At 45.1% G+C, this 17,333-nt stretch overlaps 1 protein-coding gene across 13 annotated transcripts in view; it reads left to right on the forward strand.

Moving 5' to 3' along the window:
- The window catches only part of Mical3 (microtubule associated monooxygenase, calponin and LIM domain containing 3), a 194,980-nt gene extending 177,711 nt beyond the window's left edge, over positions 1-17,269 (forward strand). For 8 of the 13 annotated variants that reach the window (XM_047549504.1, XM_047549505.1, XM_047549508.1 and 5 more), the window contains 5 exons: positions 1,633-1,683; positions 10,562-10,627; positions 13,505-13,604; positions 13,741-13,814; positions 13,904-17,269. In XM_047549504.1, the coding sequence (XP_047405460.1) occupies positions 1,633-1,683; positions 10,562-10,627; positions 13,505-13,604; positions 13,741-13,814; positions 13,904-14,088 (476 nt within the window). In that variant the 3' untranslated portion in view covers positions 14,089-17,269. The remainder of the gene's footprint in view (positions 1-1,632; positions 1,684-10,561; positions 10,628-13,504; positions 13,605-13,740; positions 13,815-13,903) is intronic. The other 5 variants (XM_047549513.1, XM_047549516.1, XM_047549510.1 and 2 more) reach the window with 4 other exon arrangements.
- The last annotated feature ends 64 nt before the right edge of the window (positions 17,270-17,333 follow it).

Genomic DNA, 17,333 nt, shown 5'->3' on the forward strand with positions numbered 1-17,333 from the left:
TGAGATATTCCATGATGCATTTAAGAAATTCTCAGGGTATAGTGCTCATACCATAACTTACTTCCAAATATATTGTCTTTTTCTTATTTCAATATACCCACTCCAAGGCTGGTATAATGTCACTTCCCAGTGGACTTGTTCCTACTTGGTAGATACCATCTTTGAGGCTAAGTGTGCACATTGGCCACTCTTTTGGGCTTCTACATTGCATTCTCCTTGTTAGTCTCACTGCACCTAGCTGAACCTCGAAGAGCTAACCTCTGCTGAGTGTGAAACCTGGAATCTTCCAACAATGCAGGTCAGCCCCATCCCTGAGTGCTGTACTACCAAACCAGCAAAATCTTCCATTCTGTCTCACTTGATGGTCTCAAGCTTCCATTGTGTCTGAGGAGGTCATACTTTGTTAGTTAGCCAACCTGCCCTTCCAGAGAAGAGATCCGATACAGACCTGCCACCCCGTTAATCTCTTTTTGTCCAAGGCTTCTATATATCCAGAACTCAAGGATTAGTTTCAGAGTTTTCAAGCCTAGAACAAGACCAAAACTTTTACATGATTTCTGGTCCTGGGACATCCAGGTTGCTTTTTGGTTTCTGGAACCCTGATTCAAACTTAAAACCACTGGGTCAGCCTTGAGTCTGAGCTGGAAAGCCTCTGCAGGACTGCATTCAGTTTTCTGAGGTATGTCCATTCTTGAAGAGGAAACCCCATGTGGAACAAAAGGCTGTCAAGATCAGCGTTCAGATTGTGAGGTTTGGAGAAAGGGTGACACAATAATTTTGTTGTGCTCTGCACCTCCTTACAGTTCTGGGGAGATGAGGACCACCTGCTTAAGCCCAGTGCTTGGCACTACCCAGACTTTACATCTCAGGCATGTGAAAGACGAACATCCTTTGCTGGACTGCTGCAGGAGCTAAAAGGCTAAGAGTGCCGGTGGCCAGCAGACCTCCAAGAGCCTCAGGGCAAAGAGTTGCAGGGTAAGAACTCTGCATAAGTCCCAGCTCAATTCCAGAAGGCTGGCTGAAGTTGTAAGACTAAACATCAGAAGAGACAGGACCTCCATCTTAAACCCATCGAGCGAAGTGGTTCTGCAAGGAGTGTGTTGCAGTCACTAATGGGGCCGTACACAGTTCTTGGGAGTGCTGCCAACTGTGTTTAAACCCAAGGGTTGGAACTCTTCCAGGGCTTATTTAATGTGTCTACATTTTGGGACATCAGCCTGGGGTTTTTGATATTCAGAAACTAAGGAAGTAAGTAGCCCCTGATCTGCTCTTGAACTTCTTACATCTTCTTTGATAAGACTGAGTTCCAGTAGGGTCAGATTTCCCAACAAAGCCAAAGCCTTTGTCCTTACTGAGCCAAGGTATGAAAAAGGATCACACTGGTAGTTACTGTTGACTCTGTCCCCGCTGGTTTTAGTTAATTCCCTTTCACACCATGAGGTACACAGAGATGGCCTGCATGTGTGCATATAATGCACTTATAAGACATGCATGCTTTCCAGCTGTTCCTCTTTGCCCTCTTGCTGTATGTCTGCATGTTTCTTATGCTTCATGTCATTGATGGCTTTGGGTGTGGTGGATAGCAGGGTCATCTGGTCAAATAACTCTCTCTTCACCAATTCCTTGTTGTAGACTATTGGGGAGAGTCTTATTACAGTGACCTCATCGACTTGCATCTGGGTGGTATGTATAGCAGCAACTGTTGCTGGTACTAACCCCGCTGACGCCCTTCTCCTTTGTTTCTCCCAGTCCTTCCTCACAAACAGTGAAAAGAAACCAACCTGATAACCAAATGGCAAAAGCACAAACCCTTTTCCAGGCTCAGTGGTAGAACACTTGCCTAGATGAGCAAGACCCTGGGTTTCATCCCCAGAATCGCCCAAAAAAAAAAAAAAAGAGCAGCATGTCAGATCCTCTCCACTACCCATATTTACTCCAGGGGAAGATTTAAGATAGCTTTTGCTGCCCAGAATTTTTCTAATATCATAATAAGACTTTATCTATTCTACCTCAACAACCTTGCAGTCCCCTTACTAGTCCCCTTGTTTGGTTGTTTGACAGTAGTACACACACACTTAAATCCAACATGAATTTTGTCCTGAATCTTATCACTTCTTAATGTGAAGGTATCATATCCACTATGAAACTCACTGCCAATCACACTTAAAGAAGCAAATGTGGAGCTGGGGATATAGCTCAGTGGTATGCACTTGCCTAGCATGTTCAAGGCCCTGGTTTCCATCCCCAGCACTGAAAGAAGAAAAAAAAAAAAACGGAAGACACAAGCATGAAGGACTCAGCCTGTCACTTTCATTAGGGTATTGCTCGTATTGCTCCCAAAAGATCTCAGTGCATGGAAAAGGCTTCACTGTTATGATTTTGGCCCAAATTCACCAGACTTGAGTCTAAGTTGAGAGATGTCCATAATGATGGCCCTCCTCCTTGTCATGTCCTAGGACTTACTTTGCACTTTTTTTCAGTGAAGGAAGAAGCCTCAGGCAGTAGTTCTCAAATTGTGATCTCTAGACCAGCAACAGCAGCAGCATCCACTGGGGCCTTTTTAGACATGCAGATTCTCAGGCTCCACCCTAGACTGAATCTGAAACTCTGCAGGCAAGGCTATGGTATCTGTGTTTTAGCAGACCTTGCAACTGATTCTGATGGCTTCTAAAGCCAAAGAACCACAGCTGAAAGGAATTCAGTATGTTTGCTATGTTTTCTGTACAAAGCTCATCATTTGTTTTGGCGTAGAGAAATAACCAATCCATGAGTCTTATTTCTAGACTTTGGGCATCTTTTCTCCTGGAAAGCTGCCATGTGGCAGGAGTGCCAAGCAGGGTGTTCTGCACCTGCTTGGTGTCCCCTGTCTTTGATCAAACAATCCAGTCTCTTCCTCTTTCCATAGTGGCCCCGTGCCTAGAAATGGTTTAAAAGAAAGAGCTAGTGAAGATAATTCTCTCATTTTTTACTCTAACGCCATCCTTTGAGAGAATCATTTCTTGACCCATTCATTTTAAAACCAAAACCAATACTAGAGGTATAGCTCATTGACAGAGCATTTTCCTGGCATGTACAAGGTCCTGGGTTCTATTTCCAGTATTGACAAGAAAAAAGAAAAAATAAGACTGTAATTCTGATTCCTATTATAGGGCAGCACCATATTCTTAGAGTACCTCCACTGACCAACAGATAGAGCCCTTGGCTCCTTGGGTAGGTGGGACTGTGGTCTGTTCTCTGTGTCCCTCATCCCTTGTTCCCATGGTTCCCATCCCTCCATAGGCTCCCTCAGTGTCCCAGAGCTTTTGAAATATTGAGGGATTTCCACACTCGTGACCATTGATGCTGAAAAAGGGCTGATGCTTACATCCCACTTAACAGATCCCATCCCTGTCCAATATCCCCAATCCCCTTCCCACCTCCTCGAAACACTTTCTAAGCAATGGTAATGGCAATTATAAATAAATCTTAATGTGTGAAAAGACATTATTACATTATTGCATCCTCGTAGGAAGGACCCTCAAAGCCCACTTCTTTGAGCTCATGCTTGCCTGGCTCTCTGAGTTGGAGGCACTGCTGTTGCCTCACTGACAATCTCATACATGTCTCCTTTGTTTTCTTTCCCCTATGCTCAACTGAGAAAATGCAATGAGCTGTTTTTACAACAGCACTTAGCTCTTTGGATCTAGAGTGCCAACAAATTCCAGGGGAAGGGCTGGGGAGATAGCTCAGCTGGTAGAGTGCTTGCCTTGCAAGCACAAGGCCCTGAGTTCGATCCCCAGTACAGCAAAAAAAAAAAAAAAAAAAAAAAAAAAAAAACAAATTCCAGGGGAAAATGAAATATATAGAAGAAAGAAACTCAGTGTGTCTTCAAAATTATAAAGTTCCCCACCATCAGACTCCTCATAATCCCCACTACTTGGTTCTCATCACTTCCCCTTTTGTCAGTGCACTCTTATTTGTATGTTACATTCAGACTCCTCCTGTGGGCTCTGCTCACCATATAGGCTGCTGCTGCTCCCTACTGATAAAGCATGGAAGAAGCTCTCCTTTCTGAAGGGAGTCACTTGTGCACACCAGGCACAGGGTAAAGGTCACTAGGTCCTATCCTCACCAAGCCCCAGGAGGAAGCATAGATGGCACAACTGTTCAGTTTCTGTTGATGTTTACTTCTTGGGGCACTTGGTTTTATTCATTAATCAAGTAGGGGAGAGATACCCTTTAAACTGGGCACAGTGTTGTACATTTGTAAATCCTGGCAACTCAGTAGGGCCAAGGTAGAAGGATTGCAAGCCATGGCAACTTAGCAAGACCCTGTCTCAAAATTAAAAATAAAAAGAGCTGGGGATGTTGGTCAGTGGTAGGCCACCCCTGGGTTCAGTTTCCAGTACTAGGTAGGTACTGGAGGGGACCTTTTGGAATCTGGAGCTTGAAGTGTAGTTAAAAGCAAATTGCTGCTGTACCCCTTTCTTTTCTAAAAGGTCTTAAATCAACCTCATTTCTGGGCCACAGCATCAAACTTGTTTCTCATGTGGGTGACACAGAGCTCTAAGCAACTCTCAGAGTGTTAGGAATTCCATATCCTGCTCAGAGGAGTCCAGACCCCCAGTGTTTCTATCTGTCCCACTATAGTGCCTCAGTGGGGTTTTCCAGTGACTTTCAGATAACTATTTAAAGACTCCAAACATACATTAAATGTCTGTTTTTGGGCTGGGTGCATAGCTCAGTGGCAGCATGTGGGAGACACTGAGTTCAGTCCCCAACACCCAAAAAAGTCTCTTTTGAGCCGTACAGAATAAAGAATAAGGATTTCACTTCCTCAAATAGCTGGAGCTTGTGATTTGAAAATAAAAGAAACCATTTTAGAGAGACATAATGACCCTGGGTCCAAAGAAGAAGGATTCATAGTGGACACTGCCCTATGAGAACACTGAGCAGGTGCAGCCCAGCTCACCAAGCCTTGCTACACTACATCAGATAAATAATTGAAAATCTGGGGCTGGGGAGATAGCTCAGTTGGTGGAGTGCTTGCCTTGTAAGCACAAGGCCCTGAGTTCGATCCCCAGCACCAAAAAAAAAAAAAAAAAAAAAGAGTAGAAAATCTGGGGGGGAGGGGAAAAATAAAATAAACATCATTACCCTATGTAAACGTAAAAAAAAATAAAAAAAGAAAAAAAAAAAAAAGAAAATCTGGGGAAAAAAATTTTTTAAAACTGTCTCTTCTGAAAAACTTTGATTTAAAAGACCCACACCTAAATTTACAGGATCTTACCTCTTGATTTGTATGTCTCATAGGGAAATGAAAGGTTTAGAAATATAATATGAATGGCACAGGGAGGCCTACCCCAGGCCTGGCCCCTTCCCACCTTCTAAGTGACTATCTTCTATTTGCTTCTCTTAATTTGATATTAGTAGGTTTTTGCTTCTGTGCTCAAGCTGAGCATTAACCTGACTAGTTTTGCTTAGGGACTTTGAAATTACCAATTACCAACATTTTCCAACATTCATGTATCTATATGTGTTGGGTCTCACTTCTTAAATGTGCCTTTTTGTTTTTCACTTTCTCTCCACCTACACACACACACACACACACACACACACACGCACACACACAGTCTAGAAATTTATTCTGCACTGAGCTTTTTATAGCACAAAGCATCTCCTCAGCCCTATCATATATATGTAGGCTGGATCAGCAACCTACCCTGTCCTGGTGCCTTCTCACCACTCCACGGCCCTGCTAAGGCCTCAGTTTTTGTCATTGCCCACATGCCAGGGTATGCCGTTGGTAGTGGGGGGTTTCTTGGGTTGGAGAGCAAGAATAGTTGAGTATAACCTTAGTCAAGAAAGATTTTGCCAATTACCTTTTGCATCAGAATATGTAACCTAAACAAGACAGAATAGAGGCAGGCACAGTGGCACATACCTATAATCCCAGCTCCTTGGGAGGCTGAAGGAGGATTATAATTAGTGATCCTGGGCAACTTAGTGAGACCCTGTCTCTAAATTTAAAAATATGAAGGACTGAGGATATATCCCAATGATAGAGCATCCCTGGTTTCAATCCCTAACACTGGGGGATGGCAGGGGAGAATCAATGAAAACCCCATTTCTTAAATGAGAATCACCAAGAAATTCTCCTGGGTTGAGTGTGTGGCTCTGGCAAAATGCTTGCCTACCATGTGCAAGGCCCTGGTTTCTATCCCTAGCACCACAAGAAAAAAGAAAAAGAAATTCTTACAACCCTGGACATGTTGTTCTCTGAAAGTTTAATCTGGGTGACTGAGCATAGTTAATTACTGGGAAAACCCCTGAGGTCTCTGAGGAAAAGGTGGGCAAAAACCTTTGTAGTATCACTAAGAAGAATTGAATTAAAAGGCATTGCTTCAGCACTAGATTCCTTAGTAAATATGGTGCTAAATGAGTAGTAAATGAGAAATGTGACTCCCCTCACCCCACCCCCAGGTAAGATGAGGGATACATACGCAGCCCTGGGTAGAGATCATGTGGTAGGAAAGTGAAACCTCAAAATGCAATTAAGAAATAAGTCTGCTGCCTATCCCTGACATCTTGGAGTAAATTGTTCAGAGGCGTTAAGGAAATCAAAAGAAATTTTCCTAAAGTATAACTGAAAAGGGAGTAATCTAACCCAGGGACTAGTGTATCAGAAGGGAAGGTGTTATGAGCCAACTTAAAATTTGTAAAAGGATGATATCCTATGTTTGTAATCTTATTATTTAGAATTCTGTATTCCCACAAAGAAATGTAGTTATAAATGGTGACTCAGCTCATAAAAAGCCTATTTTCCTCATAATGTCTCTGTAGACAGTGCACTCCAGTACCTAGCCAGTGAGTTCTGAGGAAATGCAACATTCCAGGCTGGAACTTCTCAGGTCTAGATGCTCCTTAACAGGCCCTCCCCAGTGTCTGCCAGGTACTGACTAAAGAGACCTTTCCAGCTTTAAGCATGTGGTGATGACTCTTAACAAGGAGGATCTGGGAGCCTAGATGATGGCAGAGATGGATTCTAAGATGAGGTAGATCCCAGGGCTAGTTCTCAGTTCCAGACCAGCTCCCTGGTCATCCCCTTCCTCTTTGTCCTCCTTGAGACTGGCCAATCAACTTCCCTTCCTGCTACAAACTACACTCATCTTTTGCTTCCAACCAGAAATGTATTCCTGCTTTGGCTCTTTCTTTTTTTTTTTTTTTTTTTTTTTTTTCCTCTCTCTTATACTGGGGATTGAACTCAGGGGTGGTTAACCACTGAGCCACATCCCTAGCCCTTTTTTAATTTTATTTAGAGATAGGGTCTCACTGTGTTACTTAGGGTCTTGCTAAGTTGCTGAGACTGACTTTGAACTTGTAATCCTCCTGACTCAGCCTCCCAAATCACTGGGATTACAGGCATGTGTCACCTTGCCCAGCTCTGCTTTGGCTCTTAAAGAAAATAGGGTTAGTGGATGGTCAGCACAGTGCCTGGTACATTAGAAGTTCTCAGTAAACATATTTTATGAAATCACTAGTCTCACCTTGTCCTTAAAAATAAGCCCATGATCTTTGTAAGGTGTTTCTAGTTATTTCTGATAATAGCACCAGTGTAGAAACCAGTGGGCTAAATAAAACTAGGCAGAATCAAATGACTGAACTGAGAGCCTCAGACCAACTCCCATCACAGCACGAGTTATCCCTGGGTTTTCTGGCTATGATTAATGTTAGGCCTTGGTCTTGGCCCCTCCAGGCTTCAATATCACATCATCACTTCCTATAAGAAAGGCACTAAACCTTTCTCTACCTCTCATCCTCAGGGTTATGGCCTTTGGAATTTTGAGTACTAAAGAGATAAAGTGGATTTTGTCTTCATTTCAGATGAGCAGCCAAACTTCATATCTTGAGAATTGGTTTGTTTCTTTAATTTTCTATCTACCCAAACATTTTATGCAGTTAACTCATAGGATGGGAGTGGGGGATACAGTGTGTTGGGATGAAGTGTCTTAGAGACCTCTATGAGGAAGTAGGGTTAAGATAGAAATATAGAAAGAACAAACCAGGCATGGTGGCATACACTGAAATCCCAGTGTCTCAGGAGACTGAGGCACTGAGAAGATTGCCAGTTTGAAACCAGTCTGGGAAAATTATCAAGAGCCTGTCTCAAAATAAAAAGAGCTGGAGATGTAGCTCAGGTAGAGTGGTAGGGGTAGAGTGCTTGCCTAGCATACGCTGGGCTCTAGGTTGCATCCCCAGCGTGGGGGCAGGGGGGTGATCTTCTATTTGTGGTGACGCCTTTGCTCTTAGAACCAATGAACCAGATCATGTGTTTCTCACATCTCTAAAAGTCAAAGAAATTTCTGTCAGTTGGTGCTCCTGTGCCTCGCTTGTGTGGTCCTTTCAGATTCTCTTGCAGTGTGGAACTCCCCATTCAATTGGTTTTTCCCTTCTATTTCTTCTTAAAATAATACCCACTGGGTGTCCTTTCTGGTTGTAAAAGCAGTACAGATTAATTGTGGAAGTCTTGGAAACTCAAGAAAAGAGTACCAGCCCTGCAGTATCAGCCCACCCACCTCCTCCCTGAGGGACAAGAGAGACCAGCCCTTCTAGTCTCCCATACCCTTCCTTCTGCCTGTTGTTGTCACAGTGCCTACCCCCTTTCCTTTTCTGTTTTTAAGTGCATACTTTACCTGATGCCCCCTTTTTCTAATTTCATTTTCTAATTTTTGTTCTCAATATTTTGTTATCTCAAATTGTGCTCTATATCAGAAAGGGTATAAATGGAATGTGGTCTACACAAAAGGAGATAAAAGCTATATTTTGTGATGTCCAAAAAGTAGAAATGCACACAACATGTATGTGCTGGCCCCTACTTGATTTTGGATGTGTATTGGTTGTATATTGTGTCACTGTCCCTTGCTAATCAATATGGATGCTATTCTCACACACCACACAGCCTTTTCACATGTAACATGGTTCTAGGAAGCAGCAAATGGTTTATTTACATTTTATTTAAGGAGTTTATCCAGGTTTCTAAACCTCAGTACAGACTTTGAAACCAAGAAGGTTGAATATAAGTCTGCTCTAAGGCAAAGAGAATTTTTTAGGAATGAAATTCTCCTCCCATATGGCCAGGAATCAGCTGGTCAGAGTCTGGTCTATTGAGAATACTACATATAATCAGCATTTCACACACCCTCTTTCTGTATCTGGCTTTAGTTTTGAAGTTGTACCCAGTGTCAGATTGAATGTACAGAGCACTGTGCAGAACAGCGAAGGTCTGAGAAGAAAGAAAAGTGATCCCTGCATTTATTCCATTGCAAAGTAGAATGGTTTGTCTTTTGGCCCTCCTGTTAACCTAAACTCCATTGTCATCATAAGCCACCAATGCAGCCTTTCCCCTGCAAATCCCCACCAAGGCCTGTCCTTGGACTTCACTGTCCCCTGTGTGTACTGCTGTGGTTCTGTGATGGTGCCTTGCTCAGCTCCTCTCCCTCTTCCTTCAGTGACCATCAGGTCTCCCCTACAACTGGCCTGGAGATGTCTCTCTGCACACTGTCTCCTCTTAGTTGCCCCATCACCACTCTTACCAGCATCATTAGTGTTAGTTGTTGGCATGTCCTATCAGCATATCCCCCCTTGGTCTTAAATGCAACAGCATCCCCAGCTGTGACACTGGACCCCTCCAAGAAATGGAAGGACCAGAAGAAAAGGGGGTGGCTGGCTCTCCTTGGCATGTGGGAGGGGTAGTGATACAGATTGGTGGAAGTCACTTCTGTGTGTCCACATTTCCCCCAAATTTCCCTGGCTCAAAATTTGAACACTGCAGATGCCAGAGCTCTGTAGGCCCACCACAAAGTTAGGTTGCTGCCTCCATAGACTCTGTTCCTTTCTATAGACACAGCATCAGAGGATAACATACCTCTCCTTGCCCTTCAGACTTAATCGAAGTTAATTTAGCACATGTATCTATGTGATATCTTAGGATATTTCACTTAGGTTTGGTTGATACTACCTTCCCACCTAGAAACAATATTAACCCCATGTTTAGGAGAGTATCTCACAGAGGTAGGCAGATCTACCCAGGGACTTTGGGCCTTTTTGAGGAGGGAGCTCAACATCCAAGACCTTAAAGGCCACCTTGTGGTAATACCCAAATTTCACATCCTACCAGTAAGGAATAGAGGAGGAAGGCACAGCCCACTTGGTCGTGAGCCGCTACTCCATGAAAGTAGTACTTGCATCTTTAGGTGGACCCCCACCATTCCTCCCTCAAGCCACACACCCACATCAGTGCTCCTGACGCCTGAGCCCGCTCTTGTTCAGTTTCTGTGCTGAGAAAAGGACTTAATTCATTTGTAGACTTTGTTTCCCCTGTTTCTGCTTCTCCATTTCTTGTATTTTTTCTTTTCCTCCTGTTGTTCCTTTCTCACCTTTTATGCTTTTTGTCCTCTGCTTGTTTTTTATTTCACCTTCACCCTAACCCTCTCCACTTCCAAATTCCTCCTCCTCGTTTCCTCTTCCTTTTTTTGTCTTTCTCCGTTTCCTCCTCCTCTTCCTTGTTTGGTCCTTTTTGAAGTTGAGCCCAGTGGCGGGACTCCACGGCGTAGACCTCTCTCCTTCTGCCCTTGCTGTGTCCAGGAAGGTAACGTAACCTCACCCGCCTCATCCCACTGCCTCGGAGGGTCAGAGCCACATTAGTTCCACAGGGAGCCACAGCCCAACTATTTCTCTTTCTCTTTCTGACATGTGTCAGCCCTATTTCAGAATGTCATGAGTATGTGGCAGTTTCTTACAAGGCACAGTATCCCTTTGACCGTCTGAGGGGAGGACCTGGGTACAGAGGGAAGCTGGAGAGCCTCCAGGCCTGGCAACTGAAGTCTGCAGACCTCTTGGAGCCTGCAGACCTTCTTCTGCAGCATTGCCCCCCACCCACCATACCCATTTGTACTTGGGGCTTTTAAGCCTCAGACCCACCAGATGGATTTGTATTGATGGAGTCAAGGAATACTGTCCTTACAAAGACTGATCTACACAAATGCCCTCAAGTTCTTTACCAAAACAAACACTAAAGCAAACTTCTCTACTTTGTGTCTTGCTAAGTGTGTTTTGTTTTGTTTTGGTTTTGGTTTTTGGTTTTATTTTTTTGGTCTGATTTGAAGTCTGTTGTGGTGATAAGATTGTCATTGACAAGGCATGTGGGCAGGGGAAGGGGGAGTGTGGCCATGACTAACCCTTGCTAACCTCTTACTCTGCTCTCCATGGCTCTCACATGTGACTTTCACCCTCCCCACCCCATCCCCTTACTCATCGGCTGTGAACAAGCTCCACCATGGCTCATGAGCAGTATTCAGATGTACCCTGGTGGAAATTTTGTCTCTATACACGGGAAGGTGGGAAGGAGGGAGAGACTTCCCAGTGTGCCCTCAGCTTGCCACACTGGACAGCTTGCATGTGTCAGGGCTCCATCTTCATGGCCATGTGGGCACACTGTGCAGAGACGCTCCGGAAGGAATGCATGGAACTGAGCTGTAGGCTGGTTTAAAAGCCAAAGACCCAAGTCTATTGGATCGGGTGAGGAGAGCTCAGGCCCCCAGACATGAAAGCAGCAGTCTCCTCAGGCCAGGGGTCGGGGGAGTGGGGAGCTTCCATCCTTGAGAGTAGAGCTCAGGGACAGGATGCCACCTCAGGAGCAAAGCTGTATGTGCACTGGGCCACGATGTAGACACTAACCTCTACTTGTGTGAATGCAATGCATCTCTGCCTCTCTAGAGTGGGGCCATTGGCTAACTGGCTTAGGCCTTATGCGGGTCAAGAAGACAACACAGAGCTTTGTCTTTGATTAGTATACAAGAATATCAGGTGGCAAAATGCGGACAAGAATGAGTAAGGAGCAAATCTGAGAGGCACCCACCTGAGGACATACATAGTACATACTCCTGGGCTGTAACACTAATCACTGTGCTAGGACATCCAACCAAGCAACTCAAAATGGAGAGTACTTTGAGAGATTTCCCAGTTCAGTGCCTCTTAATCTGAGGCCTGTGGATGAACTTTAGGAAGCCCTGAGCACCCTGAAATTCTGTTTAAAGTTATTTGATGCTGTAGTCGGGGCGTAGCTTAGTGGTAGAGCACTTGGCTGGCATGCTTAAGGTCCTGGTTTCATCCCGAGCACCACAAAATAATAACAATGTGTGATATATATATATACATATATATATATGTATATGTATATATATATATATAAAAGCATTTTTCTAGGAAAAGTCTTTAGCTTTCATGAGATGCTTAAAATGGGTTGTAACCCCAAAATATTAAAGAGCCACTGACTTAGTCTATCTCTTAGGCAGTACCACACTTTGGCCATGAGCAGATTTGTGCTCCAAGGAAAAGGAGTTTGTTTCCTCCTTGGATGGTTTGATTCCTTAGAAAGTTCTTCCTCTATACTCCTGCTGCAGTTATGCCCACAGGTTGGGTTGCTCCTGATGGAGACTTTTGTCCTGTGTTGGTTCAGATTGGCCTGAGTCAGCAGGCAGGTACCAGCCCCCAAAACTGGTGGTGGGATTGGATCAGAACAGCATGTGGCCAGCTTCCTCAGTCTCCAGGGTGAGAAAGCTGACAGCCATCCTGGATGCCCTGCTAGAGTGTGTGTTAGGAAGCATGACCAGCCACACATTAAGATATGGTTTTTTACCAGGCAGTGGCACATGCCTATAATCCCAGCAACCGGAATGATTGAGGCAGGAAAATCACAAGTTCAAAGCCAGCCTCAGCAATTTAGTGAGGCCCTGAGTGACTTACCAAGACCCCATTTCAAAATAAATTTTAAAAAGAGCTGGGATGTGGCTCAGTCATTAAGGACCCCTGGGTTTAATATCCCATTACCCAAAAAAAAAAAAAAAAAAAAAAAAAAAAGAAGAAGAAGAAGAAGAAGAAGAAATGGTGTCTTTCTGATTAGGACATAAAGCAATTATGAGGCCTCAATATTGGCCCCAGAGAGGAACAGCAGCCTAGGAAAGAACTGGGTTAAAGGGAGCAGGGGGAAGAGTAAACTATAGTTTATAAATTTACATTTGCCACTTAGACTGGTTTTCTCAAGGAGATCAGAACATAGCAAGTGCCAAATAAATATCAAATGAATCAAAAAATTGAGAAGGAAGAACAAAGCACTTTAAGATATCCAAAAGAAAGCTTCTGCACAGAAGAGGTATCAACAAGCCTGTGAGGAGGGAACAGTCGCAACTAACCAGGATTACTGTCAGGGTTGAGGGCAGAGCCTGGACTAGACAGAACAGACAAAAAGCATAGGCTCTGTTAGGTCCTGGGGTCTGCACAATTCAGGGGCCTATCATTATCTGCATGTCCCCGAAGGCTGTAGGCAAACTTTGGACCTGGCTTGGAAGTGTTCCGGCAGCATCTTGCTCGGCTCTCTTTGCACATTTGCCCCAGTGTGATGATTCCTGTGGGCCAGGGGAGACAAGACATCCTACCTTGCTGCCTGACACACAGTCTCTCTCGGCAGGCATGGGCAAAAAGGATGACCCTAAGCTGATGCAGGAGTGGTTCAAGCTGGTGCAAGAAAAAAACGCCATGGTGCGCTATGAGTCTGAGCTGATGATTTTGTGAGTAGTCTGAGATTTGGGGGTCTATTCATGAAGCAACATAAGTGCTGGGTCTATCATAGATACACCTACCCTAACTTGGTAGGGTGACTAATTGCTCCCCAAGTCACTGTCTCTCTCTCCTTCCTCTTCTCAGTGCCCGGGAGTTAGAGCTAGAAGATCGGCAGAGCCGACTGCAGCAGGAACTGCGGGAGCGAATGGCAGTGGAAGGTAAGTGGGTGGGTGAGGTGCACAGGGGAAGACTGGTATGGTTTGCCACCTCCCAAGCCACACACCTCATGCCTTTGGCTACTCCCCAGATCACCTGAAGACCGAGGAGGAGTTGTCAGAGGAGAAGAAGATCCTGAATGAGATGTTGGAAGTCGTGGAGCAGAGAGACTCTCTGGTGGCCCTGCTAGAGGAGCAGCGGCTCAGGGAAAAAGAGGAGGACAAGGACCTGGAGGCAGCCATGCTGTCAAAGGGCTTCAGCCTGAACTGGTCCTGAGCTTGTGTCCGTTCTGCTGCTTGGAATATCAGCATCCATCTGGCTGTGTTCTCCGAGACCATGTGGATCTAAGGTCCAAGGAAGTCTGGCACCTCCTGGGAGTTTACACTTAGCCACCCACATGCTCATGTGCTGTGGTGAAACCCCAGGTGATGATGATTATCTGAGGTGACTCCACTTCCTGAGAAGAGGCCCACATGGGTGTATGGTGCAGTGCGGGAACCCCGCACGGTCCCTAAGGACCTACTGCCTGGCACCCCTTCCTTCCACCGGCACGTTTGGTAAGAGAAGGAAGCTGCTCCTTCTCTTCAAAGACACCGCCACCACAGAGAGCACCCCGCAGAGCAGGGCAGCTGCCTTCTTCATGCTCCCTGAAGCACCACCAAAGAAAGAAAAAAAAACACCCCACAAGCAAGACATGGATGGAGACTTGGGAGAGGGGCAATGACCAGTCAGGGCAGTGACCACCCCAGCATTGTAGGAGAAGCTGAGGAATAGGCAGGCAAGTTATGAGAATGCAGGAGGGGTCTGGCTCCAGGCCCCACACCATACACTGGACCTCAAGTGGCCAAATGCCCCAGGCCTCTCTCTGGCTGAGGCCCGAGGCCCATGGATTGCTGCATTTTGCTTTTAGTTCACAACCATTTTGACACTGGAAAGTACTAACTTTGGGGGCTGGAGAACCCTACACTTCAAGTCCCCCATTGACCGACAGGCATTGTCACAGTTCAGCGCTTCACAGCGGGGGCAGGAGATTCCCTTCTTCCTTGGCGTTTTTCCTGTGTTTGCACATTGAAATGAAGCTGAGGACCTGGCAAGATGCTCAGCCACTTCAGATCTTTTTTGTCAATTAACTTATTTTTTTAATACTTGAAAAGAAGCAACTTCATTTTTATATCTTTACTAGAGACACTGATCACCTGGCACCTGCGTGTAGGGGTAACAGAGGTCTGCTCCATCCTACACAGCCTGATTCAAAACTGACCGAACGCTTGTTACATGCATCTATTTATTAGCCTTCTTCATAGTGTTAAAAACTGATCTGGTTGCATCAGGGAGCAGCTTGAGACCCTCTGGGTCCTTGCTCACAGCTTTTCTGTCCCCCTGTAACTGTCCAGCCCTCTCCTCCCCCACTGGCATCCTGCTCTTGCTATGGCTCTGGACTTTTACATCTGAACCACTCACTTGTCAAGGATACATTTCAGCACTATCGGTGGCAGTGCTAAAAGGCAAAGATGCCATGCTGGTCTCTCCCTGTTGGAATGTTGGCTCTATAGGACCCATTTTTTTCTCAGTCTTGGTGCCAGGGTTCACCTCCCTCCACACATATGTTAAAGAAGATTTGGGGGTAAAGCCCTTTTTCAGCTGGCTGAGACAATGTAGATGGCTCCTTGTGATCTGTCTGATAGGAATTCCCTCAGCCTAGATGAAAGTCTAGCCAGACAGGAACACATGTACTGCTGCCAGTATCAGCATTTAGTCTGGTCTCTCACAGACAGGCAACTCCAGCCCTCTCTTCCCTCCCCTGAATTAGAATCTTCTTGGGGTGGCAAGGGCTAATAAATACCATGTAACTAGCTCTGCAAGTCAAACTGTTCATTTCTCATGGTTCAGTCAGAGAACAGGTGTGTACAACTCATCAAGCCACTGACTAAGAAGGTCAAGGCTGGGAGGTGCTTGTCTATTAAAGAATTAGCACACAGTCATCCCAGAGATGATCTCATCAGTGCCAGGCCAGTCTCAAAGGGGCACTCCAGCTGACTCCTGATGGGAAGGGCTGGTGTAGAATGAACAGGCCTGGCAGTTCTTCAGGTGTCCTTGGGGCAGGACAGGCCAAGGGTCCATGCTGACCATGGACTTCCCATGGGAACCACACTGTGCCTCAACTCGAACATTCATTTTAACTACAAAGGAGCAAAGAACCTGTCTTATTCTTCACTTTGTGTAAAAGCTGCCATCTATCTCCTGTGGAAATCCAGATGTGCTGCTAACAACCATCACAACTCTGAATTCTTCACTTCCTGGTCTCTGATGAGGCAACATCTCCATTTTTATTCTCTGTTCCTAAAAGTGGGGAGGAAGGTGTTCTAGATTCCATCTTCACACCCCAATCTTCCAGTAAAATTGGACTTGGGACAAGACTGTCATTGCCTTTGTGGCCTTTTCCTAACCCTCTCCTCTTGAATGCCACCATAACAGTCAAGCCCTGGCAGAGCTGCCTCTGTCCCTGTCACTCCTGCTAACCCCAGAACTAGGAAGTGGTTTCTAAAGTGATGTGGCAATAGTGCTGTGCTTCAAATGGCCTCAGGCAGCAGAAACACCAGGTTTCCTTCTGCCTCTTGCTGCTGGCCAGTCCCAGCCAACCATGGCATCACTTCATCCTTCAAAGCACATGCTGCTGCCTACTGTCACTCAAAAGGGGGCTGAAGATGGCAAAGAGGCCTCAATCAGCCTGTAAAATGTCCCCCGGTTTTCTACTCCTGACAGTGTTAAGGCTTCAGGCTCTCATAGAGCACTTTTTTTTTTTTTTTTTTTTTTAAAAAAAAAAAGCTCCAGTTTGTCAAACCACTAGTTTGCAGTTGATTTTAGTGATCTGGTGACTTGCTACATGAAATGTTTTCCACCTCTGGAAATGCATGCAGCTCCAAAGCAGATTTTCTTCTGAAGAATTAAGTCTTCCCTTGAAGGCAGGGAAGTGAGTATATATATATACATGCACACGCAAAATGCCAGAGTTCATCTGAGTAAACCCAGGCACAAGTTTAAGTACAGTTGGGGATCCACATTCAGCGTCCCTAGTGGGCAGAAGACAGCCCCCAACCCCCAAGTCTGAAACTGGCCAGCAGCTCTATGTGGGATTCCAACCCCTTGCTCAGTTAGTGTCTTCGGGCCTTTGCCCCCAGCAGCCACTCTAAAGCTGATTTTGACCAGCAATGATAGACTATTCTTAACCCTTTCAAAGGAAAAGATTTTTTTTCAATGGGGCAGAAAGGAGGAAAGAGTTAAACAAAAATAAATTTACAAGTTGAGGGTGTAGCTCAGTGGTAGAGTGTGTGCTTAGCATGCATGAGGCCCTGGGTTCCATCCCTAGTGCTGCCAAGAAAGAAAATTTAAAAGGTGGTAATATCTGACCCACAAAGGGAAATGTTCTGTTTTATGCGCAATAAAAGTTTTTGAAATAAATAAAGTGTATATTTCTTGAGTCATTTTAGTGTACTCAGCAATGAGCCAGGATACATTTTCAC

The sequence above is a fragment of the Sciurus carolinensis genome, chromosome 4 (assembly GCF_902686445.1).
Source record: "Sciurus carolinensis chromosome 4, mSciCar1.2, whole genome shotgun sequence".
NCBI lineage: Eukaryota > Metazoa > Chordata > Mammalia > Rodentia > Sciuridae > Sciurus > Sciurus carolinensis.